The sequence below is a fragment of the Odontomachus brunneus genome, unplaced genomic scaffold (assembly GCF_010583005.1).
Source record: "Odontomachus brunneus isolate Ranch 3 - 2012 unplaced genomic scaffold, Obru_v1 Obru_scaffold_151, whole genome shotgun sequence".
NCBI lineage: Eukaryota > Metazoa > Arthropoda > Insecta > Hymenoptera > Formicidae > Odontomachus > Odontomachus brunneus.
The window spans coordinates 332885-351066 of NW_022639601.1; the positions used below are offsets into that span (position 1 = coordinate 332885).

Genomic DNA, 18182 nt, shown 5'->3' on the forward strand with positions numbered 1-18182 from the left:
ATATATATATATATATATATATATATATATATATATATATATATATAATATTTGTTTCCAGACAAATAACTGTACTATATTTTTATAATTTTTCAAAGCACAATAGTGAGGACCAGTAAAAACCAGAGCATAGATTTTGTAGTGCCACAAATTTTATAATTTTACATAAAAGACTTTCGTTATTTTTGTTAGCCATAACTGGAACAACACAACAACCAGTTCTGGCCCTATGGCTAAAAATAGAGTATTATATTAATACATAATCTAGTTTTCGACACCTATTATTTTTTGCTTAATAGGAATCAAATACGTAGTTACACATATTGAGATTAATTTTTAGACTTTCTGTAAACCGATTATAGAAACATTCACTCACAATCATGTCTTTTATATAATAATTTTAACGTTTATCTCATCTCGTATCGTTAACGTTGCACAAGAAAATGCAGCAGTTCGTTTGGTTATAAATATTTAGTTAAAAAAAAAGAAAATTCTACATTCGTTATCGAGCAGCGTAACCAATAGAAATGCTGTAAAAACAAAATATTGCCACTTACGTAACGCGAACATGAATCATAGACTAAATAATTCGAAAGATTCCTTGAAGTGGCCATAAATGGAACAGTGGCCACAAATGGAGCCGATCCTATACAATCTTTGGAAGCGTTCATACCTGCTGGGAGCGTATAGTGTGTATTTGCCATCCTTGCTAATATTTCCGCTCCATTTTGGGATTGTACGTATAACTTTTTTCTTATTGATATCAAGAATTGTACCCTTGTCAGAGCCGATGATTCCCACCCATTGCGGCTTGTTGGACATAGGAGTGATACATATAATATCCTGTCGACATGAATTTTTTACAGTTAATTTCTCATAGTCCAAATTACATGTCGAATTTATATTTTCATTATAAAGTATTATGGAATTTTATTCAAGGCACTTTGAAAGAATAATCGGTTTGTTTCTCTATTGCGCAATCGAGCCAGTAATACCTTAAATCCCGGCAACTTTATCGGTATTTTGCTAACCAGTGCACCTGTCTTGGCACTGTAAATTATAACGCAATCTCTATTGCCCTTGTCAGCGGCTGGCACCGCCAGAAACGCGTCGTCCGACGTTATGACTACTTGCCGGAAAGGTGTACCGGTGTTACTTCTTACGGGATACTCCAGAGAGAAAATCGTTTTACCATCTATAATATACATATGAGATACAATCACACAGATGTTTTAGAAATAGGTGGAGAATAGACTGGACATTTCTCTGAAATACCTTGTATAATTTATTAAGAATATGTAATTCTTATGTCAAATAAGTATCAGTTCTTATCAAGAAATTTGGTGCATGCAAGGATTGCAAACAGTTCACGCTTTGAAAGCATCGTGACTTCTGCCTCCTTTTTTGCCTTACCAGGAATACTTCGCATAATGAGAATCGCCATGGTTCGCACATTTTCCACTCCTGCAGGATTATTCGGTCTGGAAACTGCCATGAACTTCGACGAGTTCTCGATTAGCGTTAACTGCTTGACATTCGGCTGCTCTTCCTTGAACAACACTTGCTCCGTGATTCTGTTCCACACGAGAACATTGCCCGATTCCGTTGACACGATGTATCTGAAGTGTGAAATTCGCTGTGGCGTGTTCTTTTTGTACCGGTTTTACTTCCCGATTACACTCAATTTGTATGTTACTCTTTAAATTTCTTGGGATGAAATTTCACTCGAAAAGTAGAGTGACCGCCGAGTCATTCGAATTCGAATGGTTTTACACTCATATAGAGCGAATTCTTCACTCTGAATTATTAAGTAAATATTTTTATTTAAGAAGGTATATATTCTAGTATGAAGACCCGTTTTTAAGGCGATTTTTGGCAATTAATTTTAAACAAATGGTTAATCCTACAGAGTTAATGTTTTGAACTGATATTTATTTATCTTTGAAGAAACATCTTAAATTTTATCAAAGCTTTTTATTCAAAATTGGAGAAAATACAAGTGGACGAAACAGATCACACCGTAAAATTGTCTTCTATCGGGCGTGTTGATTGCTGCCGTTCTCATCATCTGAGATAAACGAATTTGCTTTTTATTTTGTTCTTTATGAATGTAACTATCGCTCGAATTAGAATTAAATAATTTGAAAAATAGTAGTATAATTTTTACTAAAAGATTTTAACTTTTCGCGGTCCGGAAAAAATAGTAATTTTAAAGATATGAAAAAGATTCTAGTTCGGGTGATAGCCACATTCATAAAGAACAAAATAAAAGCAAATTCGTTTATTTCAGACGAGGACAGACCTCTCTCAAGCTAGCAGGATCAAATGAGCAGAATCGAATGGGACCTATCGCATTTTTTAGTACTCATTTTGTACTATTTTGTACCACAAAAAAAAATTTGTACCACGTGCCGTTTAAAAAAAAATCATGGCGCTGCTAACTTGATATCAAGCTAGCAGGACCAAAAAAAATAAATAAATAAATAAACCATAGTACACACAATTAGTACTGAATTTGTACTAATTTGTACCATTCGAAATAAATCGAAAATTTTATATTTTCCTCTTTAAACAACCTCCCTTATCTACACCTAATATAAAGATAGCAGGATCACGATTTTTTCACTTTTTCTTGATGGTACAAATTAGTACAAATTCAAAAACGATAAAATCTATCATTTCTTGTCGTTTTTTACCAGTTTTTATTTTGTTCTTTATATATTAAGTTAGCAAGACCACAATATTTTTTTAAATAGTACGGGGTACAAAATTATTTTTTATGGTACAAAATAGTACCCAATGAGTAATAAAAAACGCAATAAATATAATTTGATTCTATCGATTTAATTCTTAATAATCGAAAAAGAGAAATTTTATTTTTGAGGTTGGTTAAATGTGAGGTTGTTTTAAGGGGTAAACAGAAATATTTGCATACTTTTCTCGGTGGCACAAATTAGTACAAATTCAGAAATGATAAAATCTATTGCAATTTGCCGTTTTTCAATGATATTTACTCTGTTAGCTTAAAATTAAGTCAGCAGGACCACAGGACAGGATTTTCGGAAAAAGTAACCTGAGCAAAAGTTACTCGGGCTTAAAAGAACTATCTACTGGTGTTCTTGAATTTAACCTTGGCCCCAACCTTTAAAGTTATTCGGAGGTCAACTTTATTTTTTAAATAGAAACATCCATTTTTAAATAGAAACATCCATTTTTAAATAGAAACATTTTTTATTACAGAATTTTATTTTACGTAAAGAAACTAACAACTTTTGTTTAAAAAAATATCTTATACGACTTCTATTTTTTAAGATATTTACAAAAATACGGAAATATCTACAAAATTATTAGTTTCAATAATTTTTTACTTGAATTCTATCAGCTTTACCGAAAAATAGCAAGAGACAAAAATTGTTTATTTTCTTCTCGTAGAGCTCTGAGAATTTTTTCAAATTTTTTTATGAACTTTTTAGTATTTCAAGAAAATGCAATACTAAGAAGTTAATTTAAAAATTCTGAAAAAATTCTCAGAGTTCTATGAGAAGAAAATAAACAATTTTTATTTTTTGCTATTTTTCGGTAAAGTTGATAGAATTTGAGTAAGAAATTATTGAAATCAATAATTTTGTAAATATTTCCGTAAATATCTCAGAAAATAAAGGTCGTATAAAAATTTTTTTCAAACAAAACTTGTTAGTTTCTTTACGTAGAATAAAATTGCGTAATAAAAAATAGATATTTTTATTTAAAAAAACAAAGTTGACCTCCGAATAACTTTGAAGATTGGAGCCAAGGTAAAATCCAAGGTTACTAGCAGATAGTTTTTATAGGTCCGAGCAACTTTTGTTGAGGTCATTTTTCCCACACATGTGTGTCACTTCTTCTCTTTTCTTCTCCCTATCAACTACACGATTAGACAAGGAACACCTTCCTACGTGCATATATCTGTCCTTCCGTGTTTCCTTCATTCTTCTGCACAGACCGCGTAGTCTAGTATATAAGTTTATGGTAACGATTAACGGTTAATTGTAAAAAACCCATAAAGGCGACCGACCTAGCATCCCTAACACCATCTACAGGCATATGCATACATATTACTCCTCAACATATAATTTGTTTCAAAACGGTTTAAAAACTTTTTTCTCATGCAGGTTAAAAATTAATTCAATGAGAGAACTTAATTTCTAGGAATTTATAAAAAACGAGTTCTCTCATTGGACCATCGACTGTGTTCCAAAACGTATAGAGAAAAAAGTGTTCAGTGTTTTGAAATGAAGTGTTTACCGTTACAGAAACATATTTATTCTAATCGATTAGAATATTCACTCATATGAAGGCAGAATTCACTCTAAGAGTTTGAGTAAAACATTCACCCGCCCGGTTTCGAGTGGTAGTATTTTCACTGTCATTTCGAATGAAACTATCGCCACTTTTCACTCGTTATGAGTGAGATTCCACTGCAAGAAATTTTAAAAGTATATAATGATTTTTTGTCAAGTAGAGGAAATTATCAACCTGCTGTCCTGTGTGATGCAAGCGTGCGTAACAATCGCCCCTAACGGGCTGTCGGCTAGCTTCGATATCAGTCTACCTGTTTGCAAATCCCAAACACCGACGCAATCTCTGGTGACTGTGACGGCCAAATTGCCTTCCTCGGCTAAGCTGTTTTGCAATATAAAATAATGTTGTTGCTCAGACTAACAAGATATTTTTTTGAATATCTTCTTATCTCGAAGAATATCATCGGATTACAAACTGCAACTTTTGACTCATTTTACAATAGAATAGTATATACACGCAGAAAATTATATATTATCTTTAAATAAATATTACTTGTTTCATATATTTAAAAAATTTAATGTATTTATTTTAAAGTTATTATAAACATTAAATTTGTTTAAAATATATTCTGAATCTTAGTGGGTTCAGTATTTTAATCAAGAATATTAAATTAAAACAAAAATTCAGCTTTCTTGCTACATAGATTCGAACCAACTTTTTCTTCATTGAAGTCTCATAATATTCAGTAAAGTAATATTTGATAAAGTTTCATAATATTCAATTATATTCAGTAAATTTTGTAAAATTTATGATAAATATATCTTGAGTCTATCATCAAAGAAATATTCTTTGCTGAAGATAACCATTAGTTCTTTTAGCCAAAAGAAGGCAAATAAACTAAGTAATCGCTTTTTTTTAGTAACACAATGATATTTTGTTGTATAATATATTACCTTATCATGTCTATCTGCAATTCGTGTCTGTCAATAACGTGAACTTGCTCGAAAATATTGTTGATATTCCACACCTTAACACTTCTGTCGATACTCGATGTCACAACACTGTTCCAATTGCCGATAGTCAACGCCTCTAGCTGAATGATCCTCGCAAAATGTGCGTCTAATATCTTCACCAACTCCGAAGTCTCCAGTGACCAAACATACAGATTTTTCCTACGAGAGAAGATTTATCGTCGTGTTGATTTCCTGATTTATACAAAAATTTAATGTATGCAGGATTATTTATCTATACAACGCGCACCTTACACCAGCGACAGCATAGTTCTTCGTGCCGCTGACCATGATGGAATTCGAGCACATCATTCTCGTGCTGATATTCCTCACGCCATTCGGCAACATCAACACGTGCGCATCGCTCTTACTCTCCAAGAACCATACGATGAAGCCGTTTCCGGTAGTCGCCAACAGCATCTCCTCTTCCCTGTCTAACTTTAACTGCAACAGATACTCCACGTCGTCATTGTACGCCCGGGGCATGTCGAAAATCTTTTCCCAGTAAGACGAAGTTTCGTCGCTAGTGTACTTCGTGATTCTGTAGTCGTCTTTATTCGTGCACGCGTACAAAGTACTTTTATCCTTAGTCATAACCATGGCGCTGAAATCATTTTTCGCGACTTAAATTTGGACATGGACTTTTGGACGTAATCGCTCCTCTATCTGTTATTTTTTCTTTTTTTAATATACTCATTATGTTAATAATCGACTGTAATATTCTATTAATTTTTCAAATTATGGTACATTAACTACAAATTTAGACAAAAGAGAATGTTAAAAATACGCTATTTTTTACCCATTGATACAGCCTTAACTAATCATTGAAAACTTTCTGGGATCTTCTAGCAACAGAAAATAACAATTATTTCTTCATCAAGTCCCGAGAAAGTTATAGAAATCGGAATTTATGATTGATTACTGATGATTGAAAGTTATATGAAGTATTTTTAATCTTAGTGTCTTAATTCTTAATGTCTTTAAAATAAAATCAATTACATATTTATGTATCGAAAAATAAGTAGTAAATGTAGGTAATTTGATATTTTGGTTCACATAATAAATATGTATTGTAAAGGAGTATAGGTAATTATAAAAAATGGGATAATTATGAAATGTTCTTCATAATTACTTTCAAAACAAATGTGTAATTGATTTTATTTTAAAGATATATCAAAGGTACAAAGCTTAAAAAACATTTCAACGATCAATAATAAATTCCTAGTTTCATAGTTTTGTTCGGATCTGGTGAACAAATAATTATTATTATTTGTTTCTAGAAAATCAGAAACAGTGCAACGATCCGAACATCGATCGTTACGGACAGGAGAAAACCGCAGAACATTACGCAACAAAAACGCGGAAAAGGAAACGTGCAAAAACGCACGAGTAAACAGACTGCCGATCAGCTGCGGTACATAGCGAATCAAGCGAGATTTGCAAATATAAAGCGCCGCGAATTCGAGAACAGAACAGAATCCGATACGCTCTCGAAATACCGATTTCTAGAGAGATCCGAATCTCCGATACAGAGATTACTGAAACATCTTCTCGAATACCGTTCCTGATGGACTTCCGTCGCGAATACGCGACAGGAGTCACTCCGCTGTCGGTTCACGAAAACGTGACACCAACCCTGTTCCGAATACCGTTCCTGGTGGATTCCTGTTCACGAATCCGCGACAGGAATCGCTTCGCCATCGGCTCACGAATACGTGACGTCGATACTGTTTCGTATACCGATCCTCGCAGACTTCTGTTCGCGAATACGCGACAGTAGTCACTCCACCGTCGGCTCACGGATGCGTGACGTCGACACTAAGCTAAAAATACCGCAATCCGCAAGATCCCAAGACCACCGAAGGTCCTGGAATCAATCTGTCGGAAGGGCGCCTTAATGCGACCTTCATATCGTTAATATCATACCGTTACCTTCATATCGTACCGTATTTTCCGGGATCTCGTACGAACGAGCAGAACTCATTCGACAAACAAGGCAAACAAAGCCAATTAACGAGGGGAAGACCAGGTGATTCACCCTGGGATTTCGACCCCAATTTTTTTAATTATTCTGGAGATGAAAAAAAAGATCCGTGTCCCGGCGTTTGATAGAATAGGCCTTAGTTTCGGAGTAATAAATTTGTGAAAATTGGCCATATCCGAAGCGCACCGCGGCGCGCCATATAAGCCTTCCCGGTAACTGTACTTCCAACTAGTGCAGTTGGCTTCGTGAGTTAGGTGCTTGCTTCATAATTCGTAAGATCCAAGTTCGCTCATGGAGGTGAGCAATAATTTTTTTTTAATGAGTGTTTTTATTTATTTTTATTTATTTTGATGATATTGATATAGTATGCAAATTTTTGAAATAGAAAATTTAATTTAATATTACATTCTAAACATTAATTTAAATTTAATTTTAAAGGAATTTTAATTCAAGTAATTCCTGAAAGAAATGTGTTTCGAGACGTCTACGAAATATGTTTCCCCCCGACTTACGGAAAAATAAATGTGTATGTGATACTCCTTCATTTATTCATTGTGCAAACTGTAGAAAATTTATATACTTTAAATGTTTTTATGATGTTTATCATCCAAGTAATTGTTCCGCATCGAAATAATTTAATTTTGTAATAAATCCGCAATACTTAAATAATTGAATTTTGTAATAAAAATATTCACATTCACATTTCAGATGTTTGTTTATTCTTCTTCTTCTACGATTAATTATTTTAAAAACTAGAAATTTAAAATACTATTAATATTATTTCTAATTAAATTTTAAATTTAAACAATTTGAAAATTTAGATACGTTGCCTTTATATGTTATCCATTACAAATAACTTATATATTATTATTATTACTTATTTATTATTTCAAATATTATTACTTGAATTAAATTCCCTTAAAATTAAATTTAAATTAATGTTTAGAATGTGATATTAAATTAAATTTTCTATTTAAAAAATTTGCATACTATATCAATATCATCAAAATAAATAAAAATAAATAAAAACACTCATTAAAAAAAAATTATTGCTCACCTCCATGAGCGAACTTGGATCTTACGAATTATGAAGCAAGCACCTAACTCACGAAGCCAACTGCACTAGTTGGAAGTACAGTTACCGGGAAGGCTTATATGGCGCGCCGCGGTGCGCTTCGGATATGGCCAATTTTCACAAATTTATTACTCCGAAACTAAGGCCTATTCTATCAAACGCCGAGACACGTATCTTTTTTTTTCATCTCCAGAATAATTAAAAAAATTGAAGTCGAAATCCCAGGGTAAGTCACCTGGTCCTCCCCTTGTAAGACTCCGCGCACACAGACGGACTGCCGAAACAGCCTCTGTCTGCACGCACCGAATATCCGATCTACTAGAGACATCATTGCATCCGAATTTTCGCCATAAGGGCGATCTCCCGGAAGCATATCAGTTGCGATACCGTATATACAGCGCTGCATCGTACCGCAGCAATTTAAAGACACTGTCAACCGGCATTTAAATAGACAAGCCGCGGAAACGTCAACAGACGATTCACGTCTGATGAAGCGACGCGACAACACACCGACCGCGTCCCGCGCACCGCGCGCAACACCTCGCGAGCCATCGCCGAAATAAAACACCTAACAAGCGTATATACAATCGACCGAAAAAAAAACGGCGTCGACATCAAAGATATAATTTAATATATAGCAACAGCTTATTTTAAATATACGAACAAGTTTATTTTTGATTTCACTGTTTCAAAATTATTCCGCCTCCTACGAATTCGAACCGGTGAGCGTAATCCGGCACGCAACGCATCGCGGTTACAACAGTATCCAATGATTAGTTGAAGTTTTGTCAGTGGGTCAAAAATATTCTATTTTAAGAATTCTTCTTTATTTATCTATATTTTTAAATTTTATTTCTATAGGTCATTGGACTTTGTCCATATCTATGCTGTAAAAGATACCACACTATGAACGAATTTAAAAAGTATCATATGGATATAAGGAACTAAGTGCACTTATTGTAAGTCATATTCGAGTGAGAGTTCTTCCAGTTATTCTAACAAATTTTAAAGAAATCTGTCATCTTTCTAAACAGTTAACAATAGAGTTAACATGAGTCTTTCGTTTTTTCTGTATCATACCTGTGAAATTGGAATGGATCCAGTGATATCTTCTTTCTATAAGTGTGCAAAAGCATGCGCGTATCATCGATACTTCCTGACCAGAATACGATTCTGTAGTGATCCAAATTCGTATATTCAACATCTACACACAGGAAGATCAGAATGAGGAACGTGTGACGTAAAAAATACGTATGCGAGGCATGACAAGTTTACTTCTTACGCAGAATGGGCCATTTGTTTGAATCTTCGGGGTTAGTGTGAGTGTCGAGCAGGTTCCCTCGCAAATCGAACCTACACCAGCCTAACTTTCCGCAAATAAAGGCGTACTGATTCATCAGATACACGCCGCATACTGCGTCTTCGCTCGGTAAAGGATTATCGATAATGACGAATTCGCTCGTCAAAGTATTCAATACAACTGTCTACGAAAGATTACAAGTCTATAAGTTTGACTTAAGAAAAAATAAATAAATAATCAAGACTCTTAGATTAGATATCTAATCAACAGGAAAAAGCCAATAAGAGCCGACACAGGATGCAAATTGTAAAATTCACTCAATCTATAAATAAAAACGGAGTCAGAAAGTCTGTCTTTTGCCAATCTTGAAATATAGGCTATTCTGCCAGGTTCCGGTATTCTATATTGGTAGTCAGTCCATAATCAAATAATTTTTGTGCTTCGCCTTTTCGAAAATTTTTCCACTGAAGAGGATGGGATTGACAGCTGAAATGTTTGAACAATTCTTAGAGAAGTCCTTGTGAAATCTTATTTCTTTTTTCATTTATCCAGGTTAATTTATTTATTACAATAGATTGAGTAAATTTCTCAATCTACATCTTGCGCCGACTTTTATTGGCTTTTTTTCATCACAAGTTCGGCTTAATCTTCATGTCGCATCTTCTTTGTTCCTTCGTTGATATAAATATCAATGATTGTGCTGCAAAAATATCGTACCTGATAATTGGTTGTAAAGGCCGCAGCGTATCTATTATCAGGGCTCAAGACCAATTGCTGCATTATGCCCTCCACACCAGGATTCACGTCCCTCGTCATGTCACTGGTGCTCAGATCCCAGGTGATAAATTTGTTCGATATCGACACCACGTAACGGTAATCTGACGTTAGGCAAAATCCAAATACTGCGAACTGATGACCTTCTAACGAATACTAGAATAGAGAGCAACATTGTCACTCAGAAATACACGATTATCAGATGAGAGAATTGAAGAATTGTTCATCAGTCGATTCATGATTCGAAGAATTGCTTAGGAAAATGAGAACTTGATTGATTTGATTGATGGATTACTTTCAACGGTCCGCCTGGTGTATGTAGACAATGATATAAGGGAAGCAACGCGCAATTCTTGACACCATCTTGATCGCATGCTCGGAGCAACATCCTCACATTAACATTTGCACCGATTTCTGGCAGCAGTCGACCGATTAGTTGGGGCGCAAGCATGTCTGGATGATTCCCCAGAATTGCACCGCCTAATCTCAAAGCATCGGCTACTAACATGAGTTCTCTAAAACAAGACGCTTTTAATTATGATTATAATATTATTATATTATGTATAGAGATGCAAGATAAGACATCATTATCTTGCTTATTAACGTATTATGTAATTTTTTTAATGTCTTTAAAACGGTTAAGGCTCTTAAGATATACAATCAATTGAATAATAAAAAAAGTAAGTAAGAGCCAACGCCAGGAATTGTGGTAAAAATCGCAAATATAATTAATTAAAACAAATATTTTGCTTTTTACCTCTATCGATGTTTATTAGTCTCATTTATGAATACATATATTTGAATTTGATTTTCGTTATCTATTCTATTGACCGATCTTCTGTTCATAACAACAAAGGCGTCTCGCCTACGATATGTATGTTCCAACTGTTTGACTGTTTGGTAAGCTTAAGAATGTTAATTTTATAATTTAAATAAGGCAATTACTAAAATATTTGGTCTCATATTTTTTTCAAGGCTACAGTGAGTAGCCAAGACTTCAATGAGTTGGATTCATAATAGAAATTTATACAATAGGCTATTTGCTAATATTTGTACATTATTATTTTACCGTTGCCATTTTTAATTTTTTTATAATTACTATGTTAAATAATCAATTTCGTTAGTATCTTTATTGTAAATTGCGTACACTGAAGAGGGTCCAAACCAAGGACCGAAATGTATACAAAAAATTCTTATTAACCATAATCTTCAATTAATCTTCAATTAATTTGCGATTTTTGTTCTAATTCTTGGTGTTGGCTCTTATTTGCCTTTTTTATTTAAATTATATTATTATTAATATAATTCTTTATTTTAATTGATTTTTTTAATGTCTTTCGGATACCTCGTAGAGTTTTGGTTTGCTAATAATATTTCTAATACTAATATTAAATAATATAATATTATAATTACATATTTTATAATCCAATCCAAAAATTTATGAGGCATTTGAAGAATATTAAAAAAACGTATTAAATCTAAATATATAAGCAAGATGAGATATAAAATATCTATATAAGCAAGTAAAAGTAAGTAAATAAAGTCTATATAAACAAAATAAGAATATAAAATATCTGGAAAGATATTTTCTTTTTACGTGGACTCACCTCACTAAACTCTGGTTATCGATAAAGTTACAGGCGTCCTCGAAGTCGGAAAGTACCGCTTGCAGAGGGCAAGAGCTCAACTTAGCGTGCAACCATTCATAGTTAAACAGAACATTCTCAAACAGATCCTTAAAACGTCGTGCTCTCACCAGGTGAAACGGTAATTCTCCGAACTGCAATCGTGAAAGAAAGAATTGACAGGTCTTCGGCAATCGTGTTTATGAGGATATTTTTTATGGCACCTTTCGCAAATTGTATCTTGAGATAGTTCCTTCCTTCGAATAAAATGCCAACGGCTGCTCCGGCACTTTCCTGTCTGCTATACCTTCCTTGTCTGTCAAATTGAATCTATAAATTGTGATTATTTTATGTGAGATTTCTTATCACACATGTAACAATGCTGTTATTATGTATTTACCGATGTCTCTGTATCTCAGTATACTTGAAGGGCTTTGGTTTGCCGCCACCCCAAATCCCGAGATAATAGTCTGCAATCATCGAGTGAAAGTACATCGCCATATTCATGTTTTTGAAGTATCGCTCTTTGGCGGTGTCCCTAAATTGTCTGTGGTACCAGTTCAACACGCTCACTCCGTCCGCTTCCCTCTCGCTGAGATAATTAGGCAGGTCGTTTCTTATTCTGGTCCAGAGCAGAGGAGGGATACGTCTCACTGGTGGTAAATGATACTGATAGACGTCGTCCAGAACTTTATCGTCCAAGGAAATCAAGTCCTCAAGCTCGGACTCCGATAAGCCCGACTTGGCGGCCGTGATGTAGGCCAGCGCGTGGAAAACTAGGATCTTGCCATGTTGCTTTTCGATCCTCTCGAACAGCATCATTATGCTGTCCATCACCGTGCTGGCCAAGTGTGTGTCCGCCGGTTTTGTGTAACTACGCCACCTGCAGATCTCCGCAAACACGAGCTTTACAAAAATTGGCAGGGAACACTTCGATATCGCGTTCGCCACCAAGCGCCATTGATAGTTGTTCAGGTCCCTCTTAGCTGTTTTCATCCACATTCTGGAAACAAGTATTATCCAGCCGATATGTGAAACGTTCAAAGAAGAAAGTGAGTTACAAATAATGAACCAGTTTCAACATTAACAATCATTTAATTAAATAATAATTGTTTAAGCAATCTTTTAAACAAATCAACTAGCTCGTTCAAGGAGTTGGAGATAGACGCGAGAGAATTGGAAAAGGATATACGTTCAGATATTCTTTCACCTTATCACATCCATAGCTAGGTCTTCGCCTAGAGCAGTCACTTCGATAAAGCTTTCTTCAGTGTCTATCATCCTGCGTAGCAACTGATAGTCCTTTGAAATTACCGGATTAGATTCCTCCGCTGCGCACGATAAAATCATCTGAAAGATATAACCCAATCATTATTCCTCAATAGCATTCCAGAAAACAAGATGACAAGCTTTATACACTTAAGTCTAAGGAACTTGACTGTTTATTTGTAAGCAGCTTAGATTGATAGATACTAAAAATTTTAATTAGTTATATGTATCAGGAAACACGGCAGTGTGTCTCAATAATGATTGAACTCTACTAAATAATTTAATCGTTATGATCTTGCTAATTCCGATTAACGCAGCACTACATTATTAATCGTATTCACGTCTACCTTGCAGTTCGGTGGAAGTCTCGTGGGTAGCCAGGACAACTTGTTACCCTGCACACCTGTCAACTGATCGACACTGTCTAGGAATAGTAGAATGGGCTGCTCGGTATTAGCTAGAGTCAACAAGTACTTGAAATAAGCTGTGAGTGGTACCAGGTCGTCAGGGATTTCTTCAAACGATAATCCGTAATTGTACGAGATCTGAAAATATAGACGGAAAGATACGATTTCTTCCTTTGGTAAATATTCAGAACAGGCCATATCCCTCCACTCCGCCTCGCTTTTCTTTTGAAATTAATACACAGGGTCTCTGATCCAACACGTATATCTGCTCGTATGCAAATCAAATTTATCCAGCTGAACAAAGATCCTGTTTTCTTTACGTTGACTTAAATCCAAATCTTGCATATAGAGGAACCTTTGCTACTCTTTACAAAATATCTTCATTTTTAATATATGGTAGACTCGTCAATTTACCAAAACAAAAGATTTCAGCAACAATGAAATGTTTTTGTTGAAAATACAATAACCAATATCTAGAGCAGAATTAAACAATGGTTTTTCTTGGTTAAATGATGAACAATCGATTAGCATATGTAAATTTCGTACTGTTTATAATATTAATTCATGATATTTTGAAAAAAGTACAAAAAGTTTAAATTTTATTTTGTAATGTCTCGAATGCGACATTTTCTATTCAGTTATTATTAGAAATTACTTTCGACTGTGACATTTCTACAATATATATTTATTTAAAAAAAATCGATATGTGAATTGAATTTTTACTTCTCTTTTGAGACAAAGCAGAATATATAAAACGCAGAATTTATTTACCTGTTGACAGATCGAGATCAATGTAGGGGTGAGCGCACTGCTGTCGGGGGTAGTACCGAGAAAGCGAATTATACTGATCGGTTTCTTGCCCATGAGCCAGCTGCTGCTGGTCAAACCTGCGCTCTTTGCTAATAGTGAAGTCTTGCCGCAACCACCCTCTCCGTACAATACCAACGGCTTATCGCCGTCGTCCAGCATGTAGTTTTTTATCTTCTCTAAGGTATCTTCGCGTCCATAAAATACCTACACGATACACATAAATATAAAAAATGCACATAAATATACAAAATAGTCCACGGGAGATCGGGATTAATAATATTGCAATAATATCCCAGGTAGCACACACACGTTTTAGAAATGTTTTATAAACGTTAGAACCAAACCTTTCATAACAGTTTTCAAAACGTTTCATAACGTTTCTGAGACGTTTTTCATGAGTAAAAGTGTCATTCAAAAAACGTTAGGTAAAACGTTATTTTTGCGAAAAAATCGCTAAAGAAACATTTTATAAACGTTTCATAAATAAGGTTTCAGAAAGGTTTCTGTTAAAACATTTCTTATTGATGCTTTACGGTTCTGAAACTATAGATACGTTTAAAAAACGTTTACGTGTATGTGGGATTGTATGTGTACCTGGGACTTACATTAGAATAATCTCATACATATGAAACAAAACCTAACAGAATAACAGTTCTACCTTTACGGAATTATTGCAAGCATGAAGATGTTGCAAAATCTCGGTTATTATCTGACCCTGCGCAGAACTGTCTTCCTTCCTCATGGCACGATCCACAAGCTTTACTATGTTTCTGTAAAAGTGAGTTATAAAGTGCTGCAGATACTCGCTGTGGGTTTCAGGATCCAAGCCCTCTCTTCCGATCCATTCCACGGTGTATCTGTGCGATATTCTCCATATAGTTGAGTAGTTTAACGATTAATTACTTATCTTGTATAAAACTACCGGGGAGAAATACCTCTGCAAGTTTGTACTTTCAATTTTATTTGGCAGTCTCTCATCTCTTAGATCCGCCAATAATTTCGAAGCTTCGTTGTCCAAACTTCTATTAGCTATGTCCAAAAACAGACCAGCCTTCCTCAGGTTTTGCAGGTTTATGTTATTTATGTATCGCACGTAAGCTAGACAGTGGTTCTTCGTGTTTTTAACGTTCAGCACCCCATTGATCACCTCCCTCTCAGTCACTGTTTCAAAATTGGCAGTTATTATATTTCTTATATTATATTTCTTGCAAATCTCACTTACGCACCCGACATAAAGTAATTATGCATAGTGTCCTTGTCGAATTTGCCGGTATTAAACAAGGATTGCGCTCCCTTTCTAAATAATTTTTGCATTTTCAACATGGTATCCCACCATATTGCTTGATCCTCTTGTTGCAGCTTGGGTATTCTCTTAAAAGTATATAAATAGAGAAACATAAGTGTGTGTACATATATAAGAAAAGTGGATAATTAATTAACCATCAACCGACTAGCTGCGTATTCGAAAAAATAGAATTATTAAACATGCATCTGTAAATAAGTACGTCGAGAGATAATTACTTTATTGTTGAAATTCTTAAGGATGGACGAGATCGGTTGTAGTATACTGGTAGGCGGCACAGCATTACTATCCTTCTTGTACCATTTGTCCAAAACAGTAACGTCCATCCCTTGGTTATCTAATTCTGTTCTCAACATTTCCAGTTCCGAACTAAGGACGTAAGTCGGTATCGGACGGTATCCGTATTTTTGCCCGAGGAACACCTATATGAACATATACATTTGTTATATCTGTCAAACGAAATCACTAAGTTAAAATAATTTATTTACTATTTTGCACAATCACATTGACATTGAAAGTTTTCGAACTAAGATGTATGAATATTGTTACATGTATGAATATTCCCCAACGTCTGTGTCTAATGGTGAATTACCTTTCCTGCCGTATCTGACCTGTGAGAGGCTAACTATTTATCTTTATAGTTCAGCAACTAAGCCTCGAAACGACATAATGATAATGTGAAGAAACCCCCGAAAGAAAGAGAGAAAAAGAGAGAATATGTGTGTGTGTGTGTGTGTGTGTGTGTTGTGTGTGTTGCGTGCGCGCGCGCGCGCGTGTATGTATATGTTATTTACTCACAACAAAATTAGGCCCCATGGACAGTCTCTGACAATTTTCTATTTCTCTCATGCACAGCTCCGTAGTCATGTGATCATCAGTAGCTTCGTCGCGCACACCCCATCTCATATCGACTACCTACGAGGAGAAATTTAACCATCTCGTGTAAGGGGAATTTTTATATTGATTTCTTCTAATATCTTCTGGTGTGCGTTGATAATTTTTATTGATAACACTGTACAACATTTTTTAACTTTTTTTTTCATGTTAATGACACGCGAAATGACATGTGAATAATTCTGATAGGTTGTTTCCATTGATTACGAATCCGAAATGGAAAATGTTCCAGCACGTCAGGTTTATGAGAAAAATCAGGTTAAACATCGGGTCAAAAAAACTCGTTTTTGGTCATTTTTAAAGTTGTTTATAAAAAGCTGAGACGTTTTATATAAATTCGCAGGAATAGCTTAAACTAAAATACATTCTTAAGCTACAATCCTAAAATAAAGATAAATAAGTAACATGAAATAACTTTTCTGTAACGCAAATTTTTTTAGAAGCACGCACCACAGCGTATGCGTATACTTTGTCCGCTGCGCTGTTTTTTCTGTGCAGATTGGAATTGTTTGGAAATGTCAGAGTTCTATGATTATCTAATTATTTATTTATTGATGTTAGATAATTACCAGGTGATCTATTACATATTATTTAAGGGTTATCTTGAAATTATCGACAATTATTTCACCGACAATGTTTTCGTCGACACGATTTCGCCGAAACCACATTTCATTAACATTGTTTATATCGACACGTTGAAATCACCGACAAATGTTTGCAGCGACTTTTGTTTCATCGACAAATTTTATCATCGACACTCATTTCACCGACAGTGACGAGTTATTTTTATCTACAATAATTATGTATATATATATATACAGGGTATAGCAAAAGTACCGGAACGGCAAGATAACTCGGCGGGGGAGCATTTTAGAGAAAAATGTTTCAGACAAAAGTTGTAAGGCTTAAAAAAACGCATTCAACGATAGTAGTTATTTGACATAGAATGGCGTCGCCAAGGTCAGAACAAGATCAACTTTGCTTTTTTAAATAGAAACACATATTTTTTTATTACGGCATTTTATTCAACGTAAAAACGCAAACAACTTTTGCTTGAAAAAATTTTTTATACGACCTCTATTTTCTAAAATATTTAAATATCTACAAAATTATTGGTTTCAATAATTTTTTACTTTATTATTTGAATTCTATCAACTTTACCAAAAAATATCAAGAAATAAAAATTGCTTATTTTGTTTTCATAGAGCTCTGTGAATTTTTTCAGATTTTGTGTTAACTTTTTAGTACTTCAAGAAAATGTAAGAAAATGAAGTACTAAAAAGTTAATATAAAATTCTGAAAAAATTCTCAGAGCTCTATGAGAACAAAATATACAATTTTTATCTCTTCATATTTTCCACTAAAGTTGATAGAATTCAAGTAAAAAATTATTGAAACCAATAATCTTGTAGATATTTACGTAAATATCTTAGAAAATAGAGGTCGTATA

General features: G+C 34.3%; 2 protein-coding genes across 5 annotated transcripts in view; one reads left to right on the forward strand and one right to left on the reverse strand.

The window, feature by feature from the left end:
• LOC116850669 (NACHT and WD repeat domain-containing protein 2) overlaps positions 1 to 18182 on the reverse strand; it is a 42447-nt gene that overhangs the window by 22461 nt on the left and 1804 nt on the right. The window contains exons 3-23 of the mRNA XM_032829213.1: positions 16637 to 16753; positions 16057 to 16260; positions 15762 to 15906; positions 15471 to 15696; positions 15194 to 15392; positions 14497 to 14739; positions 13666 to 13863; positions 13260 to 13399; positions 12450 to 13052; positions 12274 to 12379; positions 12032 to 12204; positions 10720 to 10939; positions 10368 to 10580; positions 9633 to 9834; positions 9431 to 9554; positions 5542 to 5895; positions 5235 to 5453; positions 4516 to 4662; positions 1414 to 1619; positions 996 to 1195; positions 674 to 843 (exon numbers count right to left, since the gene is read on the reverse strand). Coding sequence (XP_032685104.1) covers positions 674 to 843; positions 996 to 1195; positions 1414 to 1619; positions 4516 to 4662; positions 5235 to 5453; positions 5542 to 5895; positions 9431 to 9554; positions 9633 to 9834; positions 10368 to 10580; positions 10720 to 10939; positions 12032 to 12204; positions 12274 to 12379; positions 12450 to 13052; positions 13260 to 13399; positions 13666 to 13863; positions 14497 to 14739; positions 15194 to 15392; positions 15471 to 15696; positions 15762 to 15906; positions 16057 to 16260; positions 16637 to 16753 — 4409 coding nt within the window. The remainder of the gene's footprint in view (positions 1 to 673; positions 844 to 995; positions 1196 to 1413; positions 1620 to 4515; positions 4663 to 5234; positions 5454 to 5541; positions 5896 to 9430; positions 9555 to 9632; positions 9835 to 10367; positions 10581 to 10719; positions 10940 to 12031; positions 12205 to 12273; positions 12380 to 12449; positions 13053 to 13259; positions 13400 to 13665; positions 13864 to 14496; positions 14740 to 15193; positions 15393 to 15470; positions 15697 to 15761; positions 15907 to 16056; positions 16261 to 16636; positions 16754 to 18182) is intronic.
• The window catches only part of LOC116850668 (transformation/transcription domain-associated protein), a 51689-nt gene that overhangs the window by 14458 nt on the left and 19049 nt on the right, over positions 1 to 18182 (forward strand). Inside the window, exons 1-2 of one of the 4 annotated variants that reach the window (XM_032829209.1) lie at positions 14570 to 14716; positions 16694 to 16780. The exons of 2 other annotated variants lie outside the window; for them this stretch is intronic. The gene's annotated coding sequence lies outside the window, so the exon portion shown is untranslated. Of the gene's footprint in view, positions 1 to 14569; positions 14717 to 16693; positions 16781 to 18182 lie in introns of those variants that run through there. One more of the 4 variants, XM_032829208.1, reaches the window with a different exon arrangement.